The sequence below is a fragment of the Rutilus rutilus genome (genome assembly GCF_951802725.1).
Source record: "Rutilus rutilus genome assembly, chromosome: 6".
In the NCBI taxonomy this organism is placed as follows: domain Eukaryota; kingdom Metazoa; phylum Chordata; class Actinopteri; order Cypriniformes; family Leuciscidae; genus Rutilus; species Rutilus rutilus.
Window position 1 is genome coordinate 1,610,300 of NC_140214.1, and position 27,129 is coordinate 1,637,428.

At 39.4% G+C, this 27,129-nt stretch overlaps 1 protein-coding gene across 1 annotated transcript; it reads right to left on the bottom strand.

The window, feature by feature from the left end:
- Positions 1 to 14,369: 14,369 nt before the first annotated feature.
- On the bottom strand, positions 14,370 to 26,518 carry LOC311291441 (interferon-induced very large GTPase 1-like; the record flags this gene model as incomplete). The annotated part of the gene is made up of 3 exons (XM_084410476.1): positions 14,370 to 15,250; positions 20,135 to 24,446; positions 26,450 to 26,518. The coding sequence occupies 3 exons, from the start codon at positions 26,516 to 26,518 to the stop codon at positions 14,370 to 14,372; spliced, it is 5,262 nt and encodes a 1,753-aa protein (XP_084266602.1).
- Positions 26,519 to 27,129: the final 611 nt, after the last annotated feature.

Sequence of the window (27,129 nt, forward strand, 5' to 3'; positions counted from 1 at the left end):
TAAAAAATTGTACTGTTCAATCGAGATATTGGCTGGACATATATACACTGTAAAAAATTTCTAGCCTCTCCAAGTCAAAATTTTCTAGTGACTGATCACATCTAAATTTTTAAATTTAGATGTGACTTGGGGATGTAATTTTTTTTTTACAGTGTACAGTAGGCTAAGTCAGTCTGCCCACTAGGCATTTACTATCATTTGAATGAATGACTGGACGTTTATATTTTTTTGACAGTGAGTGGAATTTGCAGATGGTCCCTTTAGAAAATGCGGCGAATATCAAACCTAAAACTCACTTCACTGCGCTCTCGGAGCGGTTGCTCTCCCATACACACGCAAAGTTAAACGCAACTGCAGAATTTCATGTTAAGCTTTTTCTTTTTAACAGGCTCAGGAAGGGAAATGCCATTAACGTGAAACGCCGCGCGTCGCGTTCATAGGCTATAGGCTCTTGTCTGTAGGCTATATAGTTTTCTCCCATAGAGCATATTATAAAGAAAAAGCTTAACGTCAATGCAGTAATGACGGTGATATTTAAACTCAGTAGCCAATACCTATTGAACATGCAACGCGCTATTGCACGTTAAGCGTTTTATAATGATTTTCTATTGGTGTTGTTCATAATCTGATTTAATCTGTTTGCCTCTATAAAGTATGCTTTATTAATAAGGTAGGCCTATATTGTGTACTAAATTTGGTGCTTCAATATCACTCTCATTAGCGTCTTAAATGAGGAAGAACGCTTGATTATGCTGCCATTGTCTGTTTTAGCGGAATACTGCCATCTAGTGGTAGCAGGTTTTCTCAGACATCTGTGTGTGTGGATCATGCAAGGCGAAACCGCGAAATGAAAGTCTCAAAATCCAAATGAATCAAATAGGATCGACTCAGAAACGAGTCAATGAATGCACGCATGTCACCTCGTCCACAAATACACATTTTACTTGTTGCATGCACAAATTCTAGCCTACATTAATACAAAATTGAGGTTTTGTATTAACAACTATGTCTCTATTTGTACAAAATGCTGCACATTCATGTGATTTTGGATTTTGCACGCACAAGTTGTATTGTATTAGTTTAAATGTAGTGACGCACATTTGTGAATTTGTCAAATAGATGGGTAGTTGTGCACACATTAATAATTAGCACCATGTCTATTCATTTGTAGTTGTTTGTGTGTGGGTTGTGAAATGCTTAAAAACCGCGAAAAGAAAGTCTCAAAATCCAAATGAATCAAATGAGATCAACTCAGAAAAGACGTCAATGAATGCACGCGCGTCACCTGATCCACACATGCACATCTTCTGTGTTGCATGCGCAAATTATGATACACTAATACAAAGGAAAACATTTGTATTCACAAAAATGTCTCTATTTGTACAAATTGCTTCACATTCATTCAATTTTGAATTTTGCACACGCAAGTTGAAAGGCATGGATAAAACATTTCTGCAACATGTATCAAGTTCATTGATAAGTGTGCTTGCACGTGTTAATCATTTTGATACTATAATCATCCCATATTAAAAAGCGATTTCTCTAAAAGCAAATATCTCCCTTTGCTTTGAACTTTGAGCATTGTAACTTTGCAGATGTTGTTTATGCTCAAACAGCAACATTACACACTAACTACAGTTAGAAAAGTCAAATCATAATCAACCACCCCTTTAACATTATGCTCTCTTTCAGTGACTGATTTTGAAACTGCCTATGCTGAAAGATGAAAAGATGAAAAAGATGAAAAATATGAAAAGCTGAAAGATTAAAAGGCTTTTGGTTAACAGAAAATACATTATTTTCCAACATCCTACATTTTCCTTATGTTCTTTGTTCTGTATTGATCTGTCCACCTAAAACACATTTTTGGAGAAAAGGATGAGGATGAAAGAGGAAGAGAGGAGGTGCTGGATGACAGGACTTTGTTTGATTAATCAATTAATGTATGAAATCCAAATGTTTTAATATATATATATATATATATATATATATATATATATATATATATATGCTCTGACGTAGTTAATCTGGTTTTTTTTTTTTTTTTTTTTTTTTTTTTTTTGGCTAGTAGAAGTTCTAAATGGCCGGTGACTTAAAAAATTAGTAGCCAAATTGGCCAGTGAGTGAAAAAATTAATTTCAAACCAGGTACCGGGCAACCCTCACGCTACTTCATGTCACCATACAAACTCTTGTATGGGAGGAAGATGCGAAGCAAGCTTAACATCCTATCTTTGCATGGGAAGGGCAAATGTGATCTTGTTGCTGTCCGCAAAAATGTGAAAATGAAACGGGACAATATTCCCTTCCCTTTACCTCTGTACAAATAAAACGTTGTCAATATAATTCCGATTCGCATGGACACGCAAAAGCGATAATAAAAATAATTCTGTATTATGAATTTTTAAGGCCAGACAGGGAGTTTGTTGAGGTCAATTTGTAGAGAAAGACTACACGCCTGCGCACATATATATTCAAATACGCATCCATATAGACTAAACACTTAAAATGCATGTGCCGTCAGCGTTTTCACAGCATTTTTTAAGTTTACGTGGAGATGATAACTTTTCTGTCAAAACTTTTCAACGCCTGCAACTTGGAACCTATTTCAAGGTTTACGTTCTCAATCCGTCAAACACTGTTGTTGTGCAAATGAACGGGTCGGAGTGTGTTAAAGTTCCCGTGAACCGGAAGTTGCAAACGACTCTTCTCCAGTGTTGTGACGTATTTCCAAGTGAAACGGAATATTGAACAGAGGGCAGGGTTTTACTCTAGCGCTCCTCCTCTCCATCTCTCGCTCATAACAGACTAACGGTTTGAGGGGAGTAGTTAAGCGTTTTCAACCCAAGCCGTCAAACCTACATCATCAGAGAAGAAACGCCATTCCAGACCGGAAGTAACTTTTCAGATTTTGATTAAAGATTACCACGGCAAACAATTTGTTTCTGTGTATTAACTTGCACGGATTAATTGTTCACCACAAGACTAGTAATATGCGCTAACAAAGTAAAGAGGATCAATTTTGATTTCATGTCGACTTTAAGGGTTTTCTGTTAAAATGGTGTCGTGATAGCGGCCCTTGGCTTAAGTTAATAACTAATGATCTTTTCACCGGAAATGAATCGATCAAAACTAACTTTATCTGGACAATAACTTTATTCTAGAGCTGCTGTAAAGCCAAAACAATCTCTGTTACTGTAATCTCCTATTATCACTGTAAAGATGCTTTGAAACAATCTATATTGTTAAAGCACTGTATAAATGAAGGTGAATTGACTTGACAATATACTTTATTTTTGACAAAACATCCCATGTTTCAGTCGTGACTGCACATTTTCGGCGGTTATAGTAATGTTTTGGTAGTGAACACAATAGTTTGCCATGACTGAATCAGACTGTCAACATTTTATGTTAATACAAATAACTAACTATGTTGCACATATAGCAGACACACATCAGAACATCTGTCACGAACTGCTCTGAGACACAAAGGTTGAGGATCCAAATGCAGTTTATGTGAGTAATCCAGAATTGTAATCAAGCACAGACAAAGGATCAAGCACAGGATGGCAGTCCAAACAAACAAACAGGCAGGCAGGCAGCGGTCAAAAGGGAATCAAAGAAACAGGACAAGACATGAGAGAATGCTCAGAAATGCAGTATAAACACTAATCAAGACTTCACGGATAATGAATGAGAAAACCAGGCTTATATGGGGTGAGCTAAACAAGATAATGAGACACAGGTGAATGTGATAATGGATGAAGAGTCCGGGCAGTGGGTTATGGGAAATGTAGTTTGTGAGGGAATGACAGTAGTCTGATGTGGACGCTGGTGGCTCTCACTCCAGCTGGTGACGTTACAACATCTAAGAACACCTCGAGCTTTTCTTTTGGTCTTGAGGAGAGTGCAAGTGAGAAGAGGAATGTATTTCTCTACATAAAAAAAAAAAAAAAAAAAAACCTTCTCACAATGTAGACTGTAACAGAACCACTTTGTTTCATTTTCACAGAATGTCCATTATAACAGACAACAGAATTATTTTAGTGTATAAAACGGTCTCACTTAACAATGTCATATAAAATGGATTCCATCTATAGCCTAAAATTACAGTAAATCAAGGAACACATATATAACGTCCATTCCACTCTCTCATGTTTTATTTTTTTAAATTGTGTTTCTTCATAACTTCATAATTGTCCATTTCTACATCTCAGATATATAACATATGAACAATGTCATCAGTTTTTTGCTTACGAGTTATTCAGATAAATCTCCAGAACCAAATCTCCAGTTTGTTTGTGTGTGTGTGTGTGTGTGTGTGTGTGTGTGTGTGTGTGTGTGTGTGTGTGTGTGTGTGTGTGTGTGTGTGTGTTTAACACGTGTGTTTGACGTGCATTAACGTCAGGATACTTTTTTCCTTGCTTTTCATGAGTCTATTCAACAGTTTAACTTTTCACAATATGAGTTCTCAGGGAGGAAGAGTGTTAAATAAGCACTGTAGAGAAATGTGTTATAGTAAACCAAATGTTCACAGTGATACAAAAGTGAGATGAGTTTTGAGTTTGATGCAACCTGGGGATAAATGATGTAGGTCACAGTCTATTGCTCTTCAGAAAGGGAGATGTGGTGTGATCTATAATATTGTTACTTTATTGTCTATCACTGATGATAGATATTTTTCTACAGTTAAAAAGCTCTTAATCGATATAAATCAAGAACACATACAATTCAACAATCAACATAAACATACAATTCATTATTAAAACAGACATCTTAAAAAATGTAGAAAATTTCTCCAATTTAAAAGATGGAGGCTACAATTGTGCACAATTCTCCAATCCACACACACTCACTTGATCTTGTGTAAAATAGTCCCTGCATTGGGCACAGATTCCTATAAGCCTTCTTCCTGGCTAAGGGAGTTCTGAACCGGCATCCTGATGGAAGTGGATGAAGAGAGTCATAAAGCGAGTGTGTGGAGTCTGTAATAACAGAAGCTGCTTTCCTCTTTACTGCCATATTATAAAGGTCTGAGAGGTGAAGCTGCGAGACCCCAGTAATCTTTAGCCTGCTTAATAATTCTTGATCATCTTTTCTTATTTTCAGCTGAAAGTAAGCGATACCAAGAAACAATGTTAAATGTCATGACTGACTGTTGTCATAATGTCAGGGGAAGATGAGGACATTCCTTTGGTGAGAGGAACGAGTGTGTCATTCGCTGTTGGTATATCAGTACCTCTTTCTCTCTCTCTCCAACACCATCAGCTGTAAAACACATCTGGAAAGGAATGGTGCTCATAAAGTAAAAGTTCTTCTTGCCTCTGTAAGAATTGAGAAATTAGGAGATGCCGGACAGTCTGGTTGAAGAGCGACCAGACCCTTTGAGGACAAAATGACCTCTCTGGAAAATGTATAGTTTAATGTGAATGATTAACATCGAGTATTATACATATTTAGTATCATTTGAAATGTCTCAGTGCGACTGGTACAAATGTCTCATTTCCAAATAAGAAAAACAGAAGTTAATAAGGTTTAAGAGTTTAGGTATAATTGGCAAACAAGAAGGTGGTCTCCTGGCAAATGGTCTCCTACCCCCAAAAGGTGCAACCTCTGAATGCAAATTTCCATTGTTAACACATGTTTCCATGTGAAAGAGGTTCTGTCTATATAATGGAATGTAGCAAAGGGTTCGGGGCCTTCTGTTACTCAGATTGAGAGTGAGAGCTCTCAGCCTCATGTATATTATCTTAATGTTGGGTTGCATCTTCTCTGTATTACAGAGGATTTGATGTTTTGTATCGATTATCTTTGAATTGATTATGAAATTGGCATGATACATTTACCTGACATAATAAATTGTTACATTTGATTATTCTAACCGACTTTGGCATTATTTTCATTAAAGAGTTAAAAAGAATAGTTAAACATTCGCTCAAATTTAATGATGCACAGATATCATTAAAAGCTTTTCATTTATGGAGTCAGATGAAATAACGAGAGAATACATAAAATACTTCGCCTCGAGTAAAGGACAGTAGCACGTAGAGACCTTCCGCGCTGGTCGGATGCCGGTTTTGGGCCGATCGAGCGCGAGCTTACACCTCTATACTGCATAGTTGGCCCATCGCTGAGGAAGAAGAGGTTTCGAACCCTTGGGTGGTTCACCTTCAGGACTTGAAGAACTGGTTCAAGTTGAGCCCAAATGGCAGCAGATCATGTTTCATTGAGGGTGACGAGGCTCAGAGTGTCAGTGTGTTATCTGTGGTGTAAACAGCGCTGTGTTGTCTCTCAGCTTTTTGTCATGGGTTCAGTTCCCAGGGAAAGCAAGAGCTGATAAGAGTGTAAATGTGTGCCTTGAAATGCAATGTAAGTCGCTTTGGATAAAACTGTCTGCCAAATGCATAAACGTAATTGTAAATGTTGTCTGTCTATGAGATGCTCAGAAATGGACTTGCTGTACCTCGTTTGCACTGCCAGTTTTCTGCATAGTCACTGTGAAGAATCACCTCGTCTTCTTTCAGAGATCTAAAGACTGTAAGCTGTGTTTATCGATGCTGAAGAAATGCTTGCACACTTTGTCTTTCATTTCTTTTTCAGAATCCTTCAACAGGAGCTCTGTCCTTCCCTCACATCTCTGATTAACAGTTTTTGTCACAGTGATCTTCTCTCTTTTCCCATCCTTTCCTTTTTCATAGGCTTCTCTTTTTGTGAGCCACTGGTACCACCGTGTGACCCGTTTCTGATGTCGTTTTGCTTTGTGTGAGTGACTTCTTCCTGCATGAAATACATTCTCTGAACATACAAGCCTTGACCTTTGTGTCACTTTGCTCAAACTCTGGGAGTAAATGATGCCAAAATGATGGCATTGTCATGCACTTTACAGACACACGTCTCTCTATCATTGATATAGCAACAATCCAAAACGGCTTTATTCTACAGAAGAGTGAACGGGATAGCTTCAGGTCAGGCATCTCCAGCATCAGTTTCTGATACAAACTCAGCATTGTGTCAGAGAGAAACCTCTTTTGTTTCTTTGTTTTAAATCTTGTGATTCTCTTTCCTTCTTCCCTGCTGATACTCGACTATTGTCATTTTGCCTTAGAAAATGTTTGACTATGTTCATGTTTTTTTGTTAGTGAATGCTCTGATGGGTGAACCCAAGACATGGCTGGTTTTCACACTTGTTGAACACTTAGTGGGAGATACCAACACATTTTCTTATTGTAGAGACAAGCTTGTATTTTCTAAACAACCCGTCTGTGAAAGCTTTTCTGAATAAATGTTTCTCTTTATAACTTGCAGACTTGTATTTATCCTGTGTTTAGTGCAAAAGTGTTGTGAAAAAGAAGAGTCTTTCTGACTTGGTTAGTCTGCGCTTCTGTACATCCCTCTAGAGTCAAGAGTCTCCGATCTTGGAGAACATTTTGACTGGTCTGACTTCTAATGTTCATCATAACATCTGTATATCAGTGTAGAGCGGGAAGCATTGCAGATTCTTTATTCTTCACATTTATATCTACTGATCTATTCTATATAGTTCTGTTCTGTTCTTTTCTAATGTCATTTCCTTTTCATTTGAGACTTGATAAATTACCAGGTAAAAACAGTTGAATCTTGGATGTGTCTTTAATCTCCAGTTCAAGAGAATGTGTTTCTTTGTCTTGAGAGTTTCTGGTCACATGATCTTTCACAGAGCTTTTTACATTCATGGTGAATTGTGGCCCTCTAGTGATATAACATTATATAACACTTTATTAAGTAAACTTGGTATGTATTATATTATATTATATTATATTATATTATATTATATTATATTATATTTATTAATTATATTATATACATTGTATTAATTATATTATATTAATTATACTAAATTATATTATTAGATTTAGGTGCACTGCAATAATTAACTATAAATTAAATATTCAAACCTTTTCCCTTATTCTATACATTTTAACCACATTGATTCGGATGACTCTTGTGTTTGATTCACATCTATTCGGATGACTCTTGTGTTTGATTCACATAGATTCAGATGACTCTTGTGTTTGATTCACATTGATTCAGATGACTCTTGTGTTTGAAGTGTGGGGCTCATAATAACATGTTCGTATGTATTCTAAATTCATGATGGGGTTAATGCAGGAAATGTGTTTAAATCAATGTTGGTGCAAATGTATAAGACCCTGCTTAATTTATAGTGAGTGATGCTCAAGCATGTTGTTATAGTGATCCTACAGGAGAGGGCGCCCACGGAACACAGGGGCGGGCGTGGAGTAGAAGAAACAGAAGAACAGTATTTTGTAGTGTTGTGAACAAGGGTGCAGGGATTTGTATTATTTTGAAGCACCCCCGGGCGCCGCCATTGGCTATCAGACCATCACCTGCTGTTAGCATCCCATTGACTCCCATTCATTTTGGCGTCACTTTGACAGCGAATAACTTCACATCTGAGGCGTTTAAAGACTCCATTTGTCCATTATTTATTTCTAAAGAAACACGAAAATGTATACAAGGCTCCATTACCTTGTAGCTTACGTTATGGCCCTGTAGAAGCAGTTTTTGTAAAAGTAGGCTAACGATTGCGTCACAGCCACGCGACTCTCTGTCGCACAGTAGGAAATTACCGTATGGACAGGAAGAGAAGCTCGCGGGCAATCGGGAGGACGTCGAGGCAAAATGACAAAGTAATTAATCAGAACACCTACAAAAAGTTTCTCCTGCTCCAAGATCATGGACAGCTCCTACTCACGCTCTCCGTCTCTGCGAGTTTCGGAAGGTAATGATTCAGATTGATCTTGGCACAGCCACTAGAAGACAGACGGTTTGCTCACGTCACATCTACGGCGTCAAGCTCAGTTTGAGTCTGCGCAGTACGCTGGACCCCCAGGAAGTAAAAGTTTCTAATGGGCTTCACTTTGTCTCCGTTGAATCCAATGGGGTCGCTGTGTCCATTTCTTTTACTGTCTATGGTTGTGAACGCACGCAGAGTTTTGTGTACTACGAATAAATATGCCATGGTAATGTAAGCCGTGAACAAGATTAAACGAACCCATCAAATTATGCACGTCTTGGAATTCATTCATTTCGACATGCAACAAACTCACATTGATTCGGATGACTCTCGTGTTTGATCAACATTGACATTCACATTCACATTGATTCACAAATTTACTATAAATTAAATAATGACGGCAAACCTATTTCTTTATTCAGATAAATTTTAACCTAAATTCTTTATGTTGAAAGCATACATGAGTGTGTATTTGCTCATGTTTTCAGTGCCCACGTGTGGAGGAATCATGCAAATCTCAGATTTCTAGACTCATCCCAATGCGAATCAACAGGCTCAGATCCAGAAGAGCCGGTGAGTTTCTGTCTCGCCTTTATTCATTCATCTGAACATTAATGGAAAGTGTTGTGCTGTTGTTTGTAGTGAGGGATGTCGATATTGTGAGATAAACTGTATACGTTCATTGCAGAAACACAGCATATATTAATTGCAAAATTGGTTCCCTTTCGAGAGGTCTTTCGTATTGCGTAAGGTTAACTTACGCTGTGGGAAAACTCCTTTTCTCTAGAATATTGAAGCCAAATCTTTAAAACGCAGTTTTACCCCCCCAGCATGATACACAGATGAGCGGCGAGCGCGGTCATTGGCTGTGCTGCGGCAACTGCACGAACCTATGGCGAGGCGGCTCAGACGCGCGAACCAATCAGGGCACTTCGCGCCCTGGCACATCAGAGCCCGCCAGAATGGGATTACGGATTATTCATCTCCTTCAGCGAACTCAACACTTCACTGATCTCCACTAGCGCTGAGCAAGCGTTTTCAATTCATTCCTATGGAAGTCGAGCTTCACGCTTGCGCAGTGCATTTTGGGATTTGAGAGCGTCAAAAGGTTGGCAGTTCTCGACTTTATGCAAATATCAAGCGAAAAACGCGGCCGTTAGCCAATTGCTGTGAGCTTCGCGATGTGACGTCTGTCTTGAGAGTTTAAAAATATGCAAATGTGCCGGAGTTTATGCTGGATTTAGTGCATAAATCATTAGATGTTGTGCAGTTGTTTTACGTTAAATATTTAATTTTGAATGTGTTCTTTGTGATTATACTGGCTGAGTTCATAAAAGTTTGTAAAGTTGACTGGATATCTTTGCTTGGGGCATTTGGAAACGAGCGAAGCTTGTCTATTTCCTAATGTAATCGCGTGCATCTCTAATGATTAATCTGGAAACGCTATAACCCCTCCGCTTTGGTGTGTGTCTGTTGCGAGTGTTTCAATATATGTTTTTTTCAACACACACAAAGTATAATCATTAGAGATGCACACGATGACATTTAGAAATAGACAAGCTTTGTTTCCAAATGCAATAAGCAAAGATATCCTTTCAATTTTATAAAGTTTTATAAACCCAGCCAATATAATCACAATGAACACATCTAAAATAAAATATTTAACACACACACACACTGCATATATATGTGTGTGTGTGTGTTAGGGCTGGGAATCGCACTAATTAATTAGTGGAGGCCAGAGGCCAGTGGAGGTGTTGGTAAGAACAGAACAGTCCAGTCCAGTTACTTTAATTACACAATGGGCCCTATTTTATCTGCCACCAACACATTCCTCTCAAACCTCCTTTTCAAGGCCCATTCCTTGTTTTTTCCCCTATACGAAGCCTGTCATGGACTGGCTTTATTGGGTTTACTCTTTCTTAGCCTCAGGCATCTTGCCTCGGGCTACTGTATGGAGCGAAGTTAAGCATGCACAGCATTTTGAAGGGGGTTCCCACAGCGTAAAGCTAGCCTTGCACAATACGAGAGACCTCTTAAAAGGGAACGTCTCGGTTAATAACGTAGCCCTCGGTTCCCTGAGATGAGGTCACTGTGCTGTGATCAGGGGATTGCTTCAGTCGATTAAACCTGGAGTTCCTAGGTGAGGAATGGGTGCTTATAGCCATAAGCCACACCCATTCTGGCGGGCTCTGACGTGCCAGGGCGTGAAGTGCCCTGATTGGTTCGCGCGTCTGAGCCGCCTCACCATAGGTTCGTGCAGTTGCCGCAGCACAGCCAATGACCGCGCTCGCTGCTCATCTGTGTATGCTGTGCAGCTGCACTGCGTTTTAAAGATTTGGTTTCAATATTCTCGAAAAAAGGAGTTTTCCCATAGCTTAAGATAGCCTTACACAATACTCGTTCCCTCATCTCAGGGAACCAAGGTTACGTTAGTTGCTGAGAAGTTTTCTCTCTTAGTAATTGTCTCTTGGTTTTCATTACAAGTATCTAAACATTCTTAAATCAAGACACGTTTACTGGAGAAGTAAAATGAAGTAAGATATTAATTGTTTGCTGAAAAATATATCCAAATAAAGTGAGTTTATGCTTCAAAAAAAGCAAAATTAAAATTGTCCAATGGGGTCAGAAAATAATCTGATTTCCCTCTGAAATAAGTAGATTTTTCTGAGCCGCTGACAGATATTTTTCTTGTTTTAAACATAATTAATACATTTTTCAGAAAGCTTAAGTCATTGTTCTTCTCCAGTAAATGTATCTTGATTTAAGAATGTTTAGATATTTGTGCTGGAAAACAAGACAGAAACACTGAGAAAGAACATCATTTTTTGCGGTTTTTAAAATTTAAATGCATTTTCAAATTTCAGTAACCTTACAAATGTTCACTTTTGTGCACCTCTATTTATTATTTTCCTAAAAGAGTGACGTCCAGATGCAATGCAGAATTCAAATGAAAAGAAACCTGAACCAAATGTACATTTTAAACATGGTTAATGGATCTGAAAAGATTAGGGATGCTCCGATGTGACTTGTTCTCATGATAATTTTATTTAACCGATATGACAGTCTTGAGCTGCTCATGTTGCACTTTACTGTATTTTCTTTCTTTGAAAAAAAAAAGTGATTTCAATCATATTTCATGCAGTTCAAAACCAACATGGTGAACAGTGCTCAGCTGAAGAAAAATACTCTGTCCGAAATATTCGTACGGTATGCATTTATTTGTATTCGTCGTCAAAACAATTTTATTCACATTGATTCTGACGACTCTCGTGTTTGATTCACATAGATTAGGATGACTCTTGTCTAGATCTAGATCTAGGATGACTCTTTGCTCCTGTCTGTCTTGCTGCTGTTTGGGTCTGTAGCCTGTGCTCCGTATATATTTATATAGTTTTGAATCTTTATTTACTATCATTCCTTTTTGTTTATATTGCTAAATATAACTTACTCATCACCACACATTAACCTGACATCGCTAGCTTCAATCTAAATCGTTATCACTAGCACAACACGCTAGTAATTCACTAGCCTGTTAACGTGCCTGCCGTCATTATTTATTTTTTCTCACGCGCCATTTACGAGTCCATCAAACAACTGTGGTCTAGGATCAGTCAACAAACATGGTGAGTCAGTCATCTTCTCCTCTTATTGTCACTTGCACTTCGTGTCACATGTATAGCATAGCCTTCTCTGTGATAAATGCAGGGAGATAGTCAGGCTGACGGAGAAGTTTTCAGAACTAGAGACACGCATCCAAGCTTTAATCGAGGTTAATTGTAAGAGTGCAAGGGCTTTAGAGACTGCTTTGGATGCGACCAGCTTAGTGAACTCTGTGCATTGTTCGGTTCCGGCTGTAGAGCCCGTGCAGCAGGGCAACTGGGTGACCATGAGGCGCTGTAGTCGCGGGACAAAACACCGCTCTTCCTTTCCGATTACCATAACAAATAGATTGTCCCCACTCAGTGAAACACCCACTGTGAATCCTGTTGAATGTGCCCTAGTTATTGGTGATTCTATTACACGGAACGTGAAAATAGACACCAGCCACCCTAGTCACATGTTTGCCGGGAGCCAGAGCACCTGACGTTAAAGCAAATTGTGAGAGTATCCTCCGAACATCTGCGTTTCAGTTAATCACGCTAACTGTTCCTTCTCTTTGAAATGCTTGGCATACTAAATAATTTTTTCAGTTGTCTATAAAATCTGTTCATCTTCTTTGAAATTATTAATGCCATTCACTGAAACTAGTTTAGTAAATAGAAAATTCCTTCCATCATTTTCAGGTTGTGTTACTGCAGGATCTATCTTTGCATCAACCAGATAGCCAGATGGAGACCCCAACATGCAGGCGTCTTATACCCTTTGAACATTGCCAATCATGGGAATTGTGCTGACCATCCTCTCTGGCCATAACTGGTAGGCTATACTCCTGGGGGGGAGGAATGAGCCATAGTCAAAATGGCAAAGCATCAGGATTTAAATAATTTTCATAAATCATTGGTCAGGAAATTAGCAACTATCCCGGGCATCAGCAGGGTATATTATATTTTGGTACACATAATAAGACATGGAATGGAATAATAAGACAATCTTTGGTTTTGGTGCAGTCTAGTTTTGCGGCAATTGCGCTCAATTAAAGCTAAAGTAAAAAAAATGCACAAAGTAAACAAGCATATATTTGTAGTATAGTGTGTTTTTATATGAATTGGTGAAACTTCAAGCAAACTATTTAATGAAGAGAAATATAGTAGATAACTTACTCAGATTGAAATAGTTATATGATCTTCATACTCATGTCAAGTTTGAAATACTTATGACCCACTTTTCTAACCATTTAATAAGTTACCCTCTTACATATTAGCTGAATGTGAATAACAAAACACATTTCTATTTACAGAACAGCTGTATCTTAACAACTACAAATGTGTTTTTTTACACCTGGCTTTTAATGTGGTCAAGAGCAATCAGATTGTTATTCGATCACTTATTCGATTCCAGGGGTGTCTGGATGTGATCTGCAATCAGGCACAAAATGCACTTGAAAGAATTTAAATCTGACCTTTATTCAGAACTGACATCATTTTAATACATTTGCTAGACAGTTTTCTTTTATATCATGGGTGAAATAGGACACATGCATTATTATTTAGGCCCTAGTCTTAGCATAATTATGAAAGTCACAAAATAATTCATGGTCAGACTCATAAATCAAACATGCACTACATGTAATTGCAGGAGTTTCAAATCTCCTGTTTGCTGTAGTTTATAACACATTTATTAAGTATTTTGTATACATTTAGGAACTAATTATTGCTAACAATGATATTAGGAAAAGATCCTCATAAAGTTTCAAATAAGCATGCAAAAACTATTTTCTTATCAAAAGCATAAATTCAGAACTCCATATTATACAGAAGAGTTTAGTTGCATTTAATGATTAGCTTCATGACTTTAATTATTAAGCTTTATAACTTTTTCTAACAGTCTAGCATTTTCTTCAAAGGTGTTCTGACTTGAACTAAAATATTATTCAAAAAGACTTCAATCAAAGAATAAAAATGACTGCTTGTTCACATGTATTTGTCCAAACTCTCAATTGCATCTTGTTTTCGGTGCTTTCTCCATTCAAGCGGAATCTCACCATCACCCTGAAATTTTTTATTGTAGTGATTTTCCAGATCTTTCTGAAATCTGCAGACAAACCACTTCCAATATGACAGCTCAGTGAAGTCAGGGGTGATGCTCCATTCAGCATAAACCCCTCCTGCAGTTTCGTAATCTTTATATTGAATGGATTCTTTAGATTCATTAGATGGGTAAAAAGACCCAGTACTTGACATTAGAGTTGTGGAAAAACCTGCACAAAGATCTTCTGTTCCTCTATAATGCCACCCATTCAGTCCATTAATTCGATGGAAAGGAACACTGTGAGGTTGTGGATCGTGGTCTTCTGCTGTGTGGGTGCAAATGGCTTTACAGAACGGACACTGAACCCAACAGCACTTACAGAGGTGTTCATTTAGTATCTCATCGGGCCTGTCCTTATGTTCCAGCTTCAATGGAAAAGATTCTGTACAGAATTTCTTGCCAATGCCAGATATTATAGAAGGAATTTCCTTCATTATTACCTCTTCTAGGAGTTTTACATCAACATCATCACGACTAACTCCTCTGAGGTCATTCTCAGAGAATATCAGCACATCTGATAACTTCAGAGTGAAAGTCTTCAACCAGAGATCAGCATCTCCATGGTATTCATCAGCCTCTTCAGTTGCTTTCTTCACTGCTTCTACGATCCGCTTCTCCTTCTGTTCTAAATCATCGTTCATCTTGGGCAGAACACTGGTGTCGAACTTAGCAGTGATGTACTGACTGACTTCCTCTCTGATGAAACTCTTGAAGTGCTTTTTGGGTTTATGAATGTAGGTTTTGTATGCAAATGAAAAGAAACCTGAACCAAATGTACATTTTAAACATGCTTAATGGATCTGAAAAGATTAGGGATGTGACTTTTGTTCTCATGATAATTTTATTTAGCCGATATGACAGACTTGAGCTGCACATGTTGCACTTTACAGTATTTTCTTTCTTTTTTTAAAAGTGATTTCAATCATATTTCATACAGTTCAAATCCATCATGGTGAACAGTGCTCAGCTGAAGAAAAATACGCCGTCTGAAATATTCGTACGGTATGCATTTATTCGTATTCGTCATCGAAATTTTTTATTCACATTGATTCAGATGACTCTTGTAGGCTATTTTATTCACATTGATTCTGACGACTCTCGTGTTTGATTCACATAGATTAGGATGACTCTTGTCTAGATCTAGATCTGATGACTCTTTGCTCCTGTCTGACTTGCTGCTGTTTGGGTCTGTAGCCTATGCTCCATATATATTTATATAGTTTTGAATTATTATTTACTATCATTCCTTTTTGTTTATATTGCTAAATATAACTTACTCATCACCACACATTAACCTGACATCGCTAGCTTCAATCTAAATCGTTATCGCTAGCACAACAAGCTAGTAATTCGCTAGCCTGTTAACGTGCCTGCCGTCATTTTTTTTTTCTTTTCTTCTCTCTCGCGCCTTTTACGAGTCCATCAAACAACTGTGTTCTAGGATCAGTCAACAAACACGGTGAGTCAGTCATCTTCTCCTCTTATTGTCACTTGCACTTCATGTCACATGTATAGTATAGCCTTCTCTGTGATAAATGCAGGGAGATAGTCAGGCTGACGGAGAAGATTTCAGAACTAGAGACACGCATCCAAACTTTAATCAAGGTTAATTGTAAGAGTGCAAGGGCTTTAGAGACTGCTTTGGATGCGACTAGCTTAGTGAACTCTGTGCATTGTTCGGTTCCGGCTGTAGAGCCCGTGCAGCAGGGCTATTGGGTGATGGTGAGACGTTGTAGTCGCGGGACAAAACACCGCTCTTCCGTTCCGATTACCATAACAAATAGATTCTCCCCACTCAGTGAAACACCCACTGAGAATCCTGTTGAATGTGCCCTAGTTATAGTCAATTCTATTACACGGAACGTGAAAATAGAGACACCAGTGAAGAATAACAAATTTTAAGAATCTATTTCAAATATTCTTCCATACATAACATCACGGTAAAGAATATTGTATTTAGCTTTTAAGGTACTGCTCAGCAAAGTTGCAATTCCTGTTTTCTCTTTATTGTCTTTAATGGCTCTTGGAGTCCCAGTTTCACTCAGACTGATGGGATTAGCACACAAATGATTTACTGAGAATCTCACCTTTTGTTCTGCAAATGGCTTTCGGAGCCCAAATGGCTCTTGGAGCCAAAGTCCCAGCCCAGACGTTGAATCGTTAGGCTGATTAGATTAGCACATATGCGTTTGAATGGTTCTGCTGATTGGATTGAGACTGGTAACACGCTGGAGTCTGGGGCGGGTTCCTTAACCTGTATACGTCATTTGCATGCTTTGTTCAGAGTCTCCACCTCTATGTAATCCCTCACCTCTTTGAGAAGTATAATTACACTGAATACTGTATTATGGTTAGACTTGATGATGATAAACTACAGACTCGGAAGAATACATCTCTTCTGCTTATAAGATCCATCTCAAGTCGCCTGGTTTCTGCTTCGATGAAGGAATAAAAGTTTCCAACACCAGCCACCATAGTCACATTGCCGGGAGCCAGAGCGCCTGACATCAAAGCAAATTGTGAGAGTATCCTCCGAACATCTGTGTTTCAGTTAATCATGCTAACTGTTCCTTCTCTTTGAAATGCTTGGCATACTAAATAATTTTTTCAGTTGTCTATAACATCTGTTCATCATCTTTGAAATTATTAATGCCATTCACTGAAACTAGTTTAGTAAATAGAAAATTCCTTCCATCATTTTCAGGTTGTGTTACTGCAGGATCTATCCTTGCATCAACCAGATAGCCAGATGGAGACCCCAACATGCAGGCGTCTTATACCCTCAGTGGAGACGGATGTGAATTTGAACATTGCCAATCATGGGAATTGTGCTGACCATCCTCTCTGGCCATAACTGTTAGGCTATACTCCTGGGGGGGGAGGAATGAGCCATAGTTAAAATGGCAAAGCATCAGGATTTAAATAATTTTCATATATCATTGGTCAGGAAATTAGCAACTATCCCGGGCATCAGCAGCGTATATATATTTTTGGTACACATAATAATAAGACATGGAATGGAATAATAAGACAATCTTTGGTTTTGGTGCAGAGACTAGTTTTGCGGCAATCATACTCAATTAAACCTAAAGTAAAAAAAAAATGCACAAAGTAAACAAGCATATATTTGTAGTATAGTGTGTTTTTATATGAATTGGAGAAACTTCAGTCAAACTATTTAATGAAGAGAAACAAAGTAGATAACTTTGAAATAGTTGAAATAGTTATATGATCCTCATACTCATGTCAAGTTTGAAATACTTATGACCCACTTTTCTAACCATTTAATAAGTTACCCTCTTACATATTAGCTGAATGTGAATAACTAAACACATTTCTATTTACAGAACAGCTGTATCTTAACAACTACAAATGTGTTTTTTACACCTGGCTTTTAATGTGGTCAAAAGCAATCGGATTGTTATTCGATCACTTAAAGCTTTGATTCCAGGGGTGTGTGGATGTGATCTGCAATAAGGCACAAAATGCACTTGAAAGAATTTAAATCTGACCTTTATTCAGAACTGACATCATTTTAATACATTTGCTAGACAGTTTTCTTTTATATCATGGGTGAAATAGGACACATGCATTATTATTTAGGCCCTTGTCTCAGCAAAATTATGTAAGTCACAAAATAATTCATGGTCAGACTCAGAAATCAAACATGCACTACATGTAATTGCAGGAGTTTCAAATCTCCTGTTTGCTGTAGTTTATAACACATTTATGAAGTATTTTTTATACATTTAAGAACCAGGGTTCCCGCGGGGTCTTAAAAGGTCTTAAATTCTGAACTTTAAATTTAAGCCCTTAAAAACAGCCAGATTTTCATCCGCGGTCTTAAATTTCATTTAGTCAGGTCTTAAAAAAGATTTTATCCTCGTTCATTTCCAGAAACGCTGGCCGCAGAAAGTTATTACAAAGTAGCAAAAAAGTATCGAAGTCGCTCGCCAAGAGGCAGTTCACATATCGCGTCTTTTTCGGACTCAAGTTCATTCAAATGTAGGCGTGCTTATAATTGAAGCAATGCGCTGGTTTTTTTCCAGGCTCAGCGACATGAAAAAAGACATGAAGGATGTGTGTTTTTCGGCGGTGGAAATCCATTAGCCACTAAAACTTTTTTGTCATTGTGGAGAGCGCAGTGCATGGTTGCATAGCAACGACAGACGCCACGGGAAAATCAGACCGAATTTTACTATTAATAATAAAAGATAAGCTAAACTGTATTGTAAATGTCAGTAAATAATTTTGTATAAAAAAGAATGAGTCAAAAAAGATAAATTAAAGTCTAAAATATGTGAGGTTTATCTTTTTATAAAAACCTTTTTTGTCAACTTTATTTGAACTTGTACATTTTAGTATATAACATGTTGCAAGACACTTTTAAAATCTGGCTATCATTTTTAATCGTATTATTTTAATGTTTATGTTAGTGTGTATTGATGCTAATTTTATTTGTTATTTGCTGTTTTTCGACATAAAACTTGGTGAATTGATTTCATTGTGTAGTATTAGTACTTTTTGAACAGGATTCTGTGATAACAGTGATAATTTTTGGCACTATAATAATTAAATGAAATGTTCATGCCATTTCATCTCTAGTTATGATCAACTAAAATCAACTAATTATGTGTTTTTTACAGTAGGCCTATAATATGCAAAGTACAATTTTCTATAAAAACATTATATCTGATTCTGTTCTTTTCTCTGACACGTGTTGTTGGGTCTGGAAGGTTACTAATGTGATTGCTTTATCTGTAAATTAAGTTAATGCTTTTTCAATTACTGAATTCATTGAAATAAAACGAATTCTTTGATTTGAATATTTTTTTGGCAATGCGTCGTGTAGGTCTTAAATTTCAAACTTTATGGTCTTAAAATGTCTTAAAAAGGTCTTAAATTTGACTAACTGAAACCTGCAGGAACCCTGAAGAACTGATTAATGCTAACAATGATATTAGGAAAAGATCCTCTTAAAGTTTCAAATAAGCATGCAAAAACGATCTATTTTCTTGTCAAAAGCATAAATTCAGAACTCCATAATTATACAGAAGAGTTTAGTTGCATTTAGTGATTAGCTTTATGCATTTAATTATTAAGCTTTATAACTTTTTCTAACAGTCTAGCATTTTCTTCAAAGGTGTTCTGACTTGAACTACAATATTATTCAAAAAGACTTCAATCAAAGAATAAAAATGACTGCTTGTTCACATGTATTTGTCCAAACTCTCAATAGCATCCTGTTTTTGGTGGTTTCTCCATTCAAGCGGAATCTCACCATCACCCTGAAATTTTTTATTGTAGTGATTTTCCAGATCTTTCTGAAATCTGCAGACAAACCACTTCCAATATGACAGCTCACTGAAGTCAGGGGTGATTTCCCATTCAGCATAAACCCCTCCTGCAGTTTTGTAATCTTTAAATTGAATGGATTCTTTAGATTCATGAGATGGGAAAAAAGACCCAGTACTTGACATTAGAGTTGTGCAAAAATCTGCAGAAAGATTTTCTGTTCCTCTATAATGCCACCCCTTCAGTCCATCAATTCGATGGAAAGGAACACTGTGAGGTTGTGGATCGTGGTCTTCTGCTGTGTGGGTGCAAATGGCTTTACAGAACGGACACTGAACCCAACAGCACTTACAGAGGTGTTTGTTTAGTATCTCATCGGGCCTGTCCTTATGTTCCAGCTTCAATGGAAAAGATTCTGTACAGAATTTCTTTCCAATGCCAGATATTATAGAAGGAATTTCCTTCATTATTACCTCTTCTAGGAGTTTTACATCAACATCATCACGACTAACTCCTCTGAGGTCATTCTCAGAGAATTTCAGCACATCTGATAACTTCAGAGTGAAAGTCTTCAACCAGAGATCAGCATCTCCATGGTATTCATCAACCTCTTCAGTTGCTCTCTTCACTGCTTCTTCGATCCGCTTCTCCTTCTGCTTTAAATCATCGTTCATCTTGGGCAGAACACTGGTGTCGAACTTAGCAGTGATGTACTGACTGACTTCCTCTCTGATGAAACTCTTGAAGTGCTTTTTGGGTTTATGAATGTAGGTTTTGTATGCCTTAAAATCCTCATTTTCTGCCAGTGTCTTCAGGATGTGTTTCTCCAGATTAGATCTGTTTCCATTCAGTGATTCACAGTTTGTCCTCATTTCATCTGCCAAATCTCTGGCAGTTTTTTTGTAGACACTCTGCTCAATGGGTTCTTTAAGTTTGTTACAGATGATCTCACCTATGATCGTAGCTGATGTTGCCCCCTGGCAGTATTTCTGGAAAATACTGTAATATTCTTCTCTTTTTCTTGCAAAATAGAGAACAGGATCATTGGCTTGCTTGAAAATGTTGTGCTGTTCCATGATTATCGTTTTTACTGTGTGCAATATGGCAAGGACCAAATCACTGAAGAAGTGTTTCTTGAACACATATTTCTCTTTTTGTTGTTCCTCATATTCTGTTAATTTTGCTTTGATGAAACCACTGAGTTCTTGAATGTAACTTTTGTTGTAGCCCATCTTTGCAATGTTTTTTGACATGATGTTTTTTTTTGCTTGCTCTGCAAAATCTGAAATTAAGGTTTTGATTTGAGTGTGATCCTCTTTAGATAGAGAATATGTAGATCCGAGTAGATTCGTAAGAGATCTCTTCTGTTTTTGATTCTGTACATACTCTGAATAGTCTGACATCGTGAAAATGTCACACTTTTTGTTCTTCATTGAGGGCTCTGTGAAACTTTCATTGGCGTCACCGAGGACCTCCATCGTATCTTTTAAAATGTCAAGGTCTGTGCCTTGAGGTGTGTCTTTCTTAATCTCATCTACACATTCTTCCCAAAATGAATCAAAATCTCTTTGCAGGATTGCATCATTATTTGCTTGGTCTTTGAGAGTTAAGGCAAGATCTTTGGCCTTCTCAAGCAGAGCGTTTTCATTTTGTGTCCTCTGAGCATCTATCTGTTTCTTTAGGACTCGCTGCTGTAGCACCTCATTCAATTTCGACTTTGTTTCCCTAACAATGTTTTCCTGTATGTGTGAGATTTTTATTTCGAAAGAGTTTTTCCACTGAATCAGAGTATTGTCATTGCTGTCTCTCTCAAAGAATTCTGACATAGATTTCTTCACTTCTGTACTTTTTACATTTAGTTCCTCTTGAAGATATCGTTCCTCAACCACATCAATTGCTTCATTTTCTATTTTGTTCTGTAATCTGTTTTCAATTTCCAGCATGGCCTTCCGAAGATTCCAGGTCCACTTACTGTATTCTGTCTCCAGTTTTCTGTATGTGGCAATCTCCAGAGCATTTTTGAAGCTGAACACGAAGTGTTCGTTCAGTAAAGCATCCCAGAGACTTTTAATATGATTTTTGATGTGTGTCAGCATCATGCCATTTGATTTTGAAACACAAGAAAGAATAGTTTTCTTAAGGTCTTGAACATTTTCACAATATGAAGGGTTGGGTGGTGCCATTGGTGGGCTGCCCTCCCAGAGCTGAGCAAAATACTTCACATCCTTCTGTACATCAAATTGAATGACATCACTGAAACGTTCTGCATTACAGACTTCATCTTCTGCAGCGAGTTTGGTCATCCTATCCAGTGTCTCCTGCAGTCGTCTCCTTGCTTCCATGGTATTTTTTTCAGCTGTGACGTCTGAAACGTTCTGATGCACAAACACACAGCTGGGGCTTAATCTGACCTCCTTCATCCTCAAGAAGGCCTGAACAACAATCTGAAGAATGTCCTGCATCTCTGTGGGGTTTTCTCCATAGATGTTGATCAATGTCAAATTTCCAAGGCCAATAACAAACGTGGCCAATTCATTGTCATGATGTCTTGTTGAACTTCCTGCCAGTTCTAGAGAACGAAGTCCCTCAGTATCAACAACCAGAATATAGTCAAATTTCATCTGTTTTTTCATCTCGTCTGACACTTTGACCAGCTGCATGAAAGCTCCTCTGGTGCACCTGCCAGAACTGACGGCAAACTGCAGTCCAAACATGGCATTCAGCATGGTGGATTTCCCAGAGCTCTGAATCCCTAAAATGGACAGAACAAAGACTCTCTGGTCTCCCAGTTCCTTGATGAGTTCTTCTAGAACAGCAGTGACCCAGACCAGAGGAACATGGCCAGCATCTCCATCCATCAGCTCCACTGGAAATCCAGAGATCATCATCTGTGCTGCAAGACCCGGGAGAGAATGGTAGTCTATCTGCAGGTCTGTCTTGTTCTTCTTCACAGATGAACATGATTCATAAATCTGTCCAATTTCTCTGAGGATGTGCTCCAAACCAAAGGCCGCTGCTTGAAGTTTCTCAGATAGTTCCAGAAGTTCAGGCTTGAGTTTTTCAGATTCGTCAGGATTTTCTTTCAGTTTTAAGATGTTTGACCACTTTTCATCATACTCATGATGTAGTTGTGAAAGGTCAGCGGAGGTATATTCATCCAGGAGGATTCTGAGCCATTTAAGAAAAAACGTTGACTTATTTGCAGCACCTGAGTTCATTTGTTCCACGAATAAATGTATAAACCCACTTATTTCAGATTTATGCTGCTGTTCACGGACTTTCTTCATCTCAGTTTTTTTTTTACCGATTTCCATTTCTGGGACATCCCCTTGTGGTCGATTTAGTTCTTTATTCTTCTGACACCACTGATGCCACAGTTCGCCCTGACAGGGCAGAAATGATTCTTTAATTTTTGTCAGATCTTTCTCTTCCAGTAGTCTCACCATTTCTTGAGCTGCTTCTCTTCCTTCTCTGCAGTCATCAACATCTTTCTGATCTACTCTGATGTCTGAGTGTTTGGCCACATTTTCAAGTCTGAAAGTGGAAGGTGATTTTGAAGATGAGAATGAGAGGCTATCTGTAATAGCTTCTCTGAGATCTTTAGATATATCTGCTTGACCTCTGTCTTTCAAACCAATTTTATATTTTCCGATCCCCACCTCGGTGTACGGTGAATCATCCTCAGGAAGAAGGCAAATCAGTGGCTTTGGGTCCTTGTAGAGTTTTTGGATTTTTTCTGCACTTTTGTGATTTCTTCTTAGTTGTGGTAAAACAACAACTTTGACTGAGGCCATTTTAGTCATTATATGCATCTGTATCTCATGGTCTCCTGCATCACCGTGTAGATTACAGAATGCAACGCGTTCAGTGAATTTATCATCATATGTCCCAGAGGGGCAGAACCAGGCGATCTCCACCACTCCATCCATCAGGACTCGGGTTCTGCTGCTGCCTGGGCAGTTCCTGTGGAAGAACGTGTCGTGTTTCTCATTGATCAGCTTGTTCATCAGCTCAGACTTGGATGAGGACACTGAGCCAAACCTGAAGAAAAACACCATTGGAGTTTCTGCCTTGCAGATCGGTTGGATTTGACTGATTTCTTTGTTGTTGTTTATAATTTTCCAGCTCTGGTTAATTTCTCTAAATGTCCAGAGAGGGAACTCAATCTGATGAGTGAATGGATCAGGAACAAGCAGAGGCAGCGCGTACCGGCACTGGGACAGTTTAGTGACCATCATCTGCTTCAGGAAACCATCAGCACAATGAAACACGGCCATCTGAACATCCATTGGGTGAATGGGGTCTGTGTTGCTCTGTCTTTTATTAGATGTTGATGTTTTTCCAAAAAGTGCACTAAACGCATCAACATTTTTTGCAGATTGTTGTTGGGCTTTTTGTTGTTTTTCTTTGTGATGCTTCGTAGTATCTGTAACCGTGATACTTCTTGCTTTATAGTTCATCATCAGTAATTTTTGTAAAAACATATGAACCAGTTCCTCCTCAGTACAAGACCCATGAGACTGTAATGAATTTGCACTTATCTGAAGAACATCTGAAGCTCTCAGTTTGTTTTTCTTGACTTCAAGTTTAAGTCTTTGAAAAAGTTCCTCCACTTCTTTTCCCACATCTTTCCCTTGTGTTGTAAGGTCTTTGGCTGTTTTGGCCTGTAAAATAAGCATGACAATTTTAATCTTATGTCTCATTTTTGTATAGATATACCAGTACAAAGAGCTGCAAATTGAAAAGTTTTCTAACAACATATTGTCTGCAAACAGACTTGCAGGCACCATAGTCAGATATGATCAATAACTTGTATATTATTATAAAACAACTTCATGTTGTAACTTCACAGCTTCAACTTCACTTCAGCCTCATGTGTGTATAAAAAACAACTGTACATGAGAGAAGGCACTTTGTCTGCCTAAATAAACCAATGGATTCCCAAACCTGTTAAGTGTCTCCGGTTTCTTATATTGCTTTACACTTCACATACGGTAGCACTTACCCTATGTCTCTTTCTTTTGCCTTTTGTGGTTGTGTTGTCCATCTTCTCTTCAATAATTGTGGTTTTATCTTGTAAGAAAAAAAGAAAGAAAATATTCATTCTACAATAAAAAACTCTGCATAGTGTTGGTTAATTTGTAACAAGATTTTAGCTGCCATTTGCTTAGCAATTTTTGGTTTAAATACTTTTCCACTGCAGTTTAGTGCCGCTTCAAAGTGGGTGTGATTATAGACTGATCGTTATAGCTGCGCCACCACCTCGTCTACTGACCATGACACAGCAACTTCTTTTTCAAGTTGCGTGCGATAGTCGTTTAAAGCAAGTAATTAAAAAAAAAAAGTCATGCAAACAAATGATTCTGCGGTGGCTATTGCTGACTATTTAAATCTAGCGGGTTTGATGTCTCATGACGCAAATCCAATGACGCTAGTAGTGACGATTCTCTCTGACCAATCTGTCACGATCTGCTCCGAGACACAAAGGTTTAGATCCAAACGCAGCTTTATTGTATGGGGCAATCCAGAGGCGTAATCCAATGTACAGGCAAGAGTCATACACAGACAGGCAGTCAAAACAAAGAAACAAAGAAACAAAACAGGCAGGGACCAGAGGCAAGAGAGTAATCCAGGGAACAGGGCAAGATATCCAAAACCAAGAGACAAGAAAACCAGGAGAATGCTCAGAAATGCAGTGTAACACTTAAACAAGACTTTGCGGTGAGTGAATGAATGAACATGGTATAAATAGACTGAGACTAACAGGATAATGAGACACAGGTGAATGCAATCAGTGAATGAGGTACAGGTGAATGTGATCAGTGATAAGTGATGATGAGTCCGGGCAGTGAGTTATGGGAAATGTAGTTTGTGAGTGATAATAGTCTTATGTGGAGTGCCCTCTGGTGGCTCTCAAGGGCACTCCAGCTGGTGACCGTTACATAGCCCCCCCTTTAAGGAGCGGATTCCAGACGCTCCTAAAACTGTCCAGGAGGGAGGTGGAGCGGAGGCGGACCCAGGGGCGGGATGGAGGGCCAGGCCCGTGGAGCGGATAACGACCTGGAGACTGCAGCAAGACGGGAGGCCAGGGCGGATCGGGCTGTGCAGGCGACCATGGCGGATCAGGCTGTGCAGGCGACCATGGCGGATCAGGCTGTGCAGGCGACCAGGGCGGATCAGGCTGTGCAGGCGACCATGGTGGATCAGGCTGTGCAGGCGACCAGGGCGGATCAGGCTGTGCAGGCGACCAGGGCGGATCAGGCTGTGCAGGCGACCAGGGCGGATCAGGCTGTGCAGGCGACCAGGGCGGAGCAGGCAGTGCAGCCGACCAGGGAGGAGACGACCCTTCAGGCGGCCAGGGAGGAGACGACCCTTCAGGAGACCAGGGAGGAGACGACCCTTCAGGAGGCCAGGGAGGAGACGACCCTTCAGGAGGCCAGGGAGGAGACGACCCTTCAGGAGGCCAGGGAGGAGACGACCCTTCAGGAGGCCAGGGCGGAGGCGACCCAGGAACAGGAACAGACACCGGCTCAGGAACAGGAACAGACACCGGCTCAGGAACAGACACAGGCTCAGGAACAGACACCGTGTCGGCGGCCATCTCTGCTGAGGGCTCAAGCGACGTGGCGGTGGTCATCTCGTCTGGAGACACTGGCTCGGCGGAGACCATCTTGTCCAGGGACACTGGTTCGGCGGAGACCATCTTGTCCTGAGACACTGGTTCGGCGGCGGCCATCTTGTACGGAGACACTGGCTCGGAGGCGGCCATCTTGTACGGAGACACTGGCTCGGAGGCGGCCATCTTGTCCGGAGACACAGGCGTGGAGTCGGCCATCTTGTCTGAAGACACAGGCGCGGGAAGAGGAAGAGGAACAGATTCAGGCTCAGTATCAGGATCAGAGTCAGGCTCGGCGGGACGAGACTCTTGACGGGCAGACGTGACGTGAACAGTCTCTGGATCGGCAGAAGTGACGTGAACAGTCTCTGGATCGGCAGAAGTGACGTGAACAGTCTCTGGCTCGGCGTGCTCTGAGCTTGGCGGGATCAGCGGCGGCGAGGGCTTTGAGCTGGGCAGGACCAGCGGCGAAGAGGACTCTGAGCTGGTTAGGACCAGCGGCGAAGAAGGCTGAGTACTGGGCAGGACCAGCGACGAAGAAGGCTGAGCGCTGGGCAGGACCAGCGGTGAAAAGGACTCTGAGCTGGGTAGGACCAGCGGCGAAGAAGGCTAAGCGCTGGGCAGGACCAGCGGCGAAGAGGGCTCTGAACTGGACGGGATCAGCGATGAAGGCTCAGTGCTGGATGGGACCAGTGGTGAAGGTTCGGCAGGACTGGACGGGACGTGAAGAT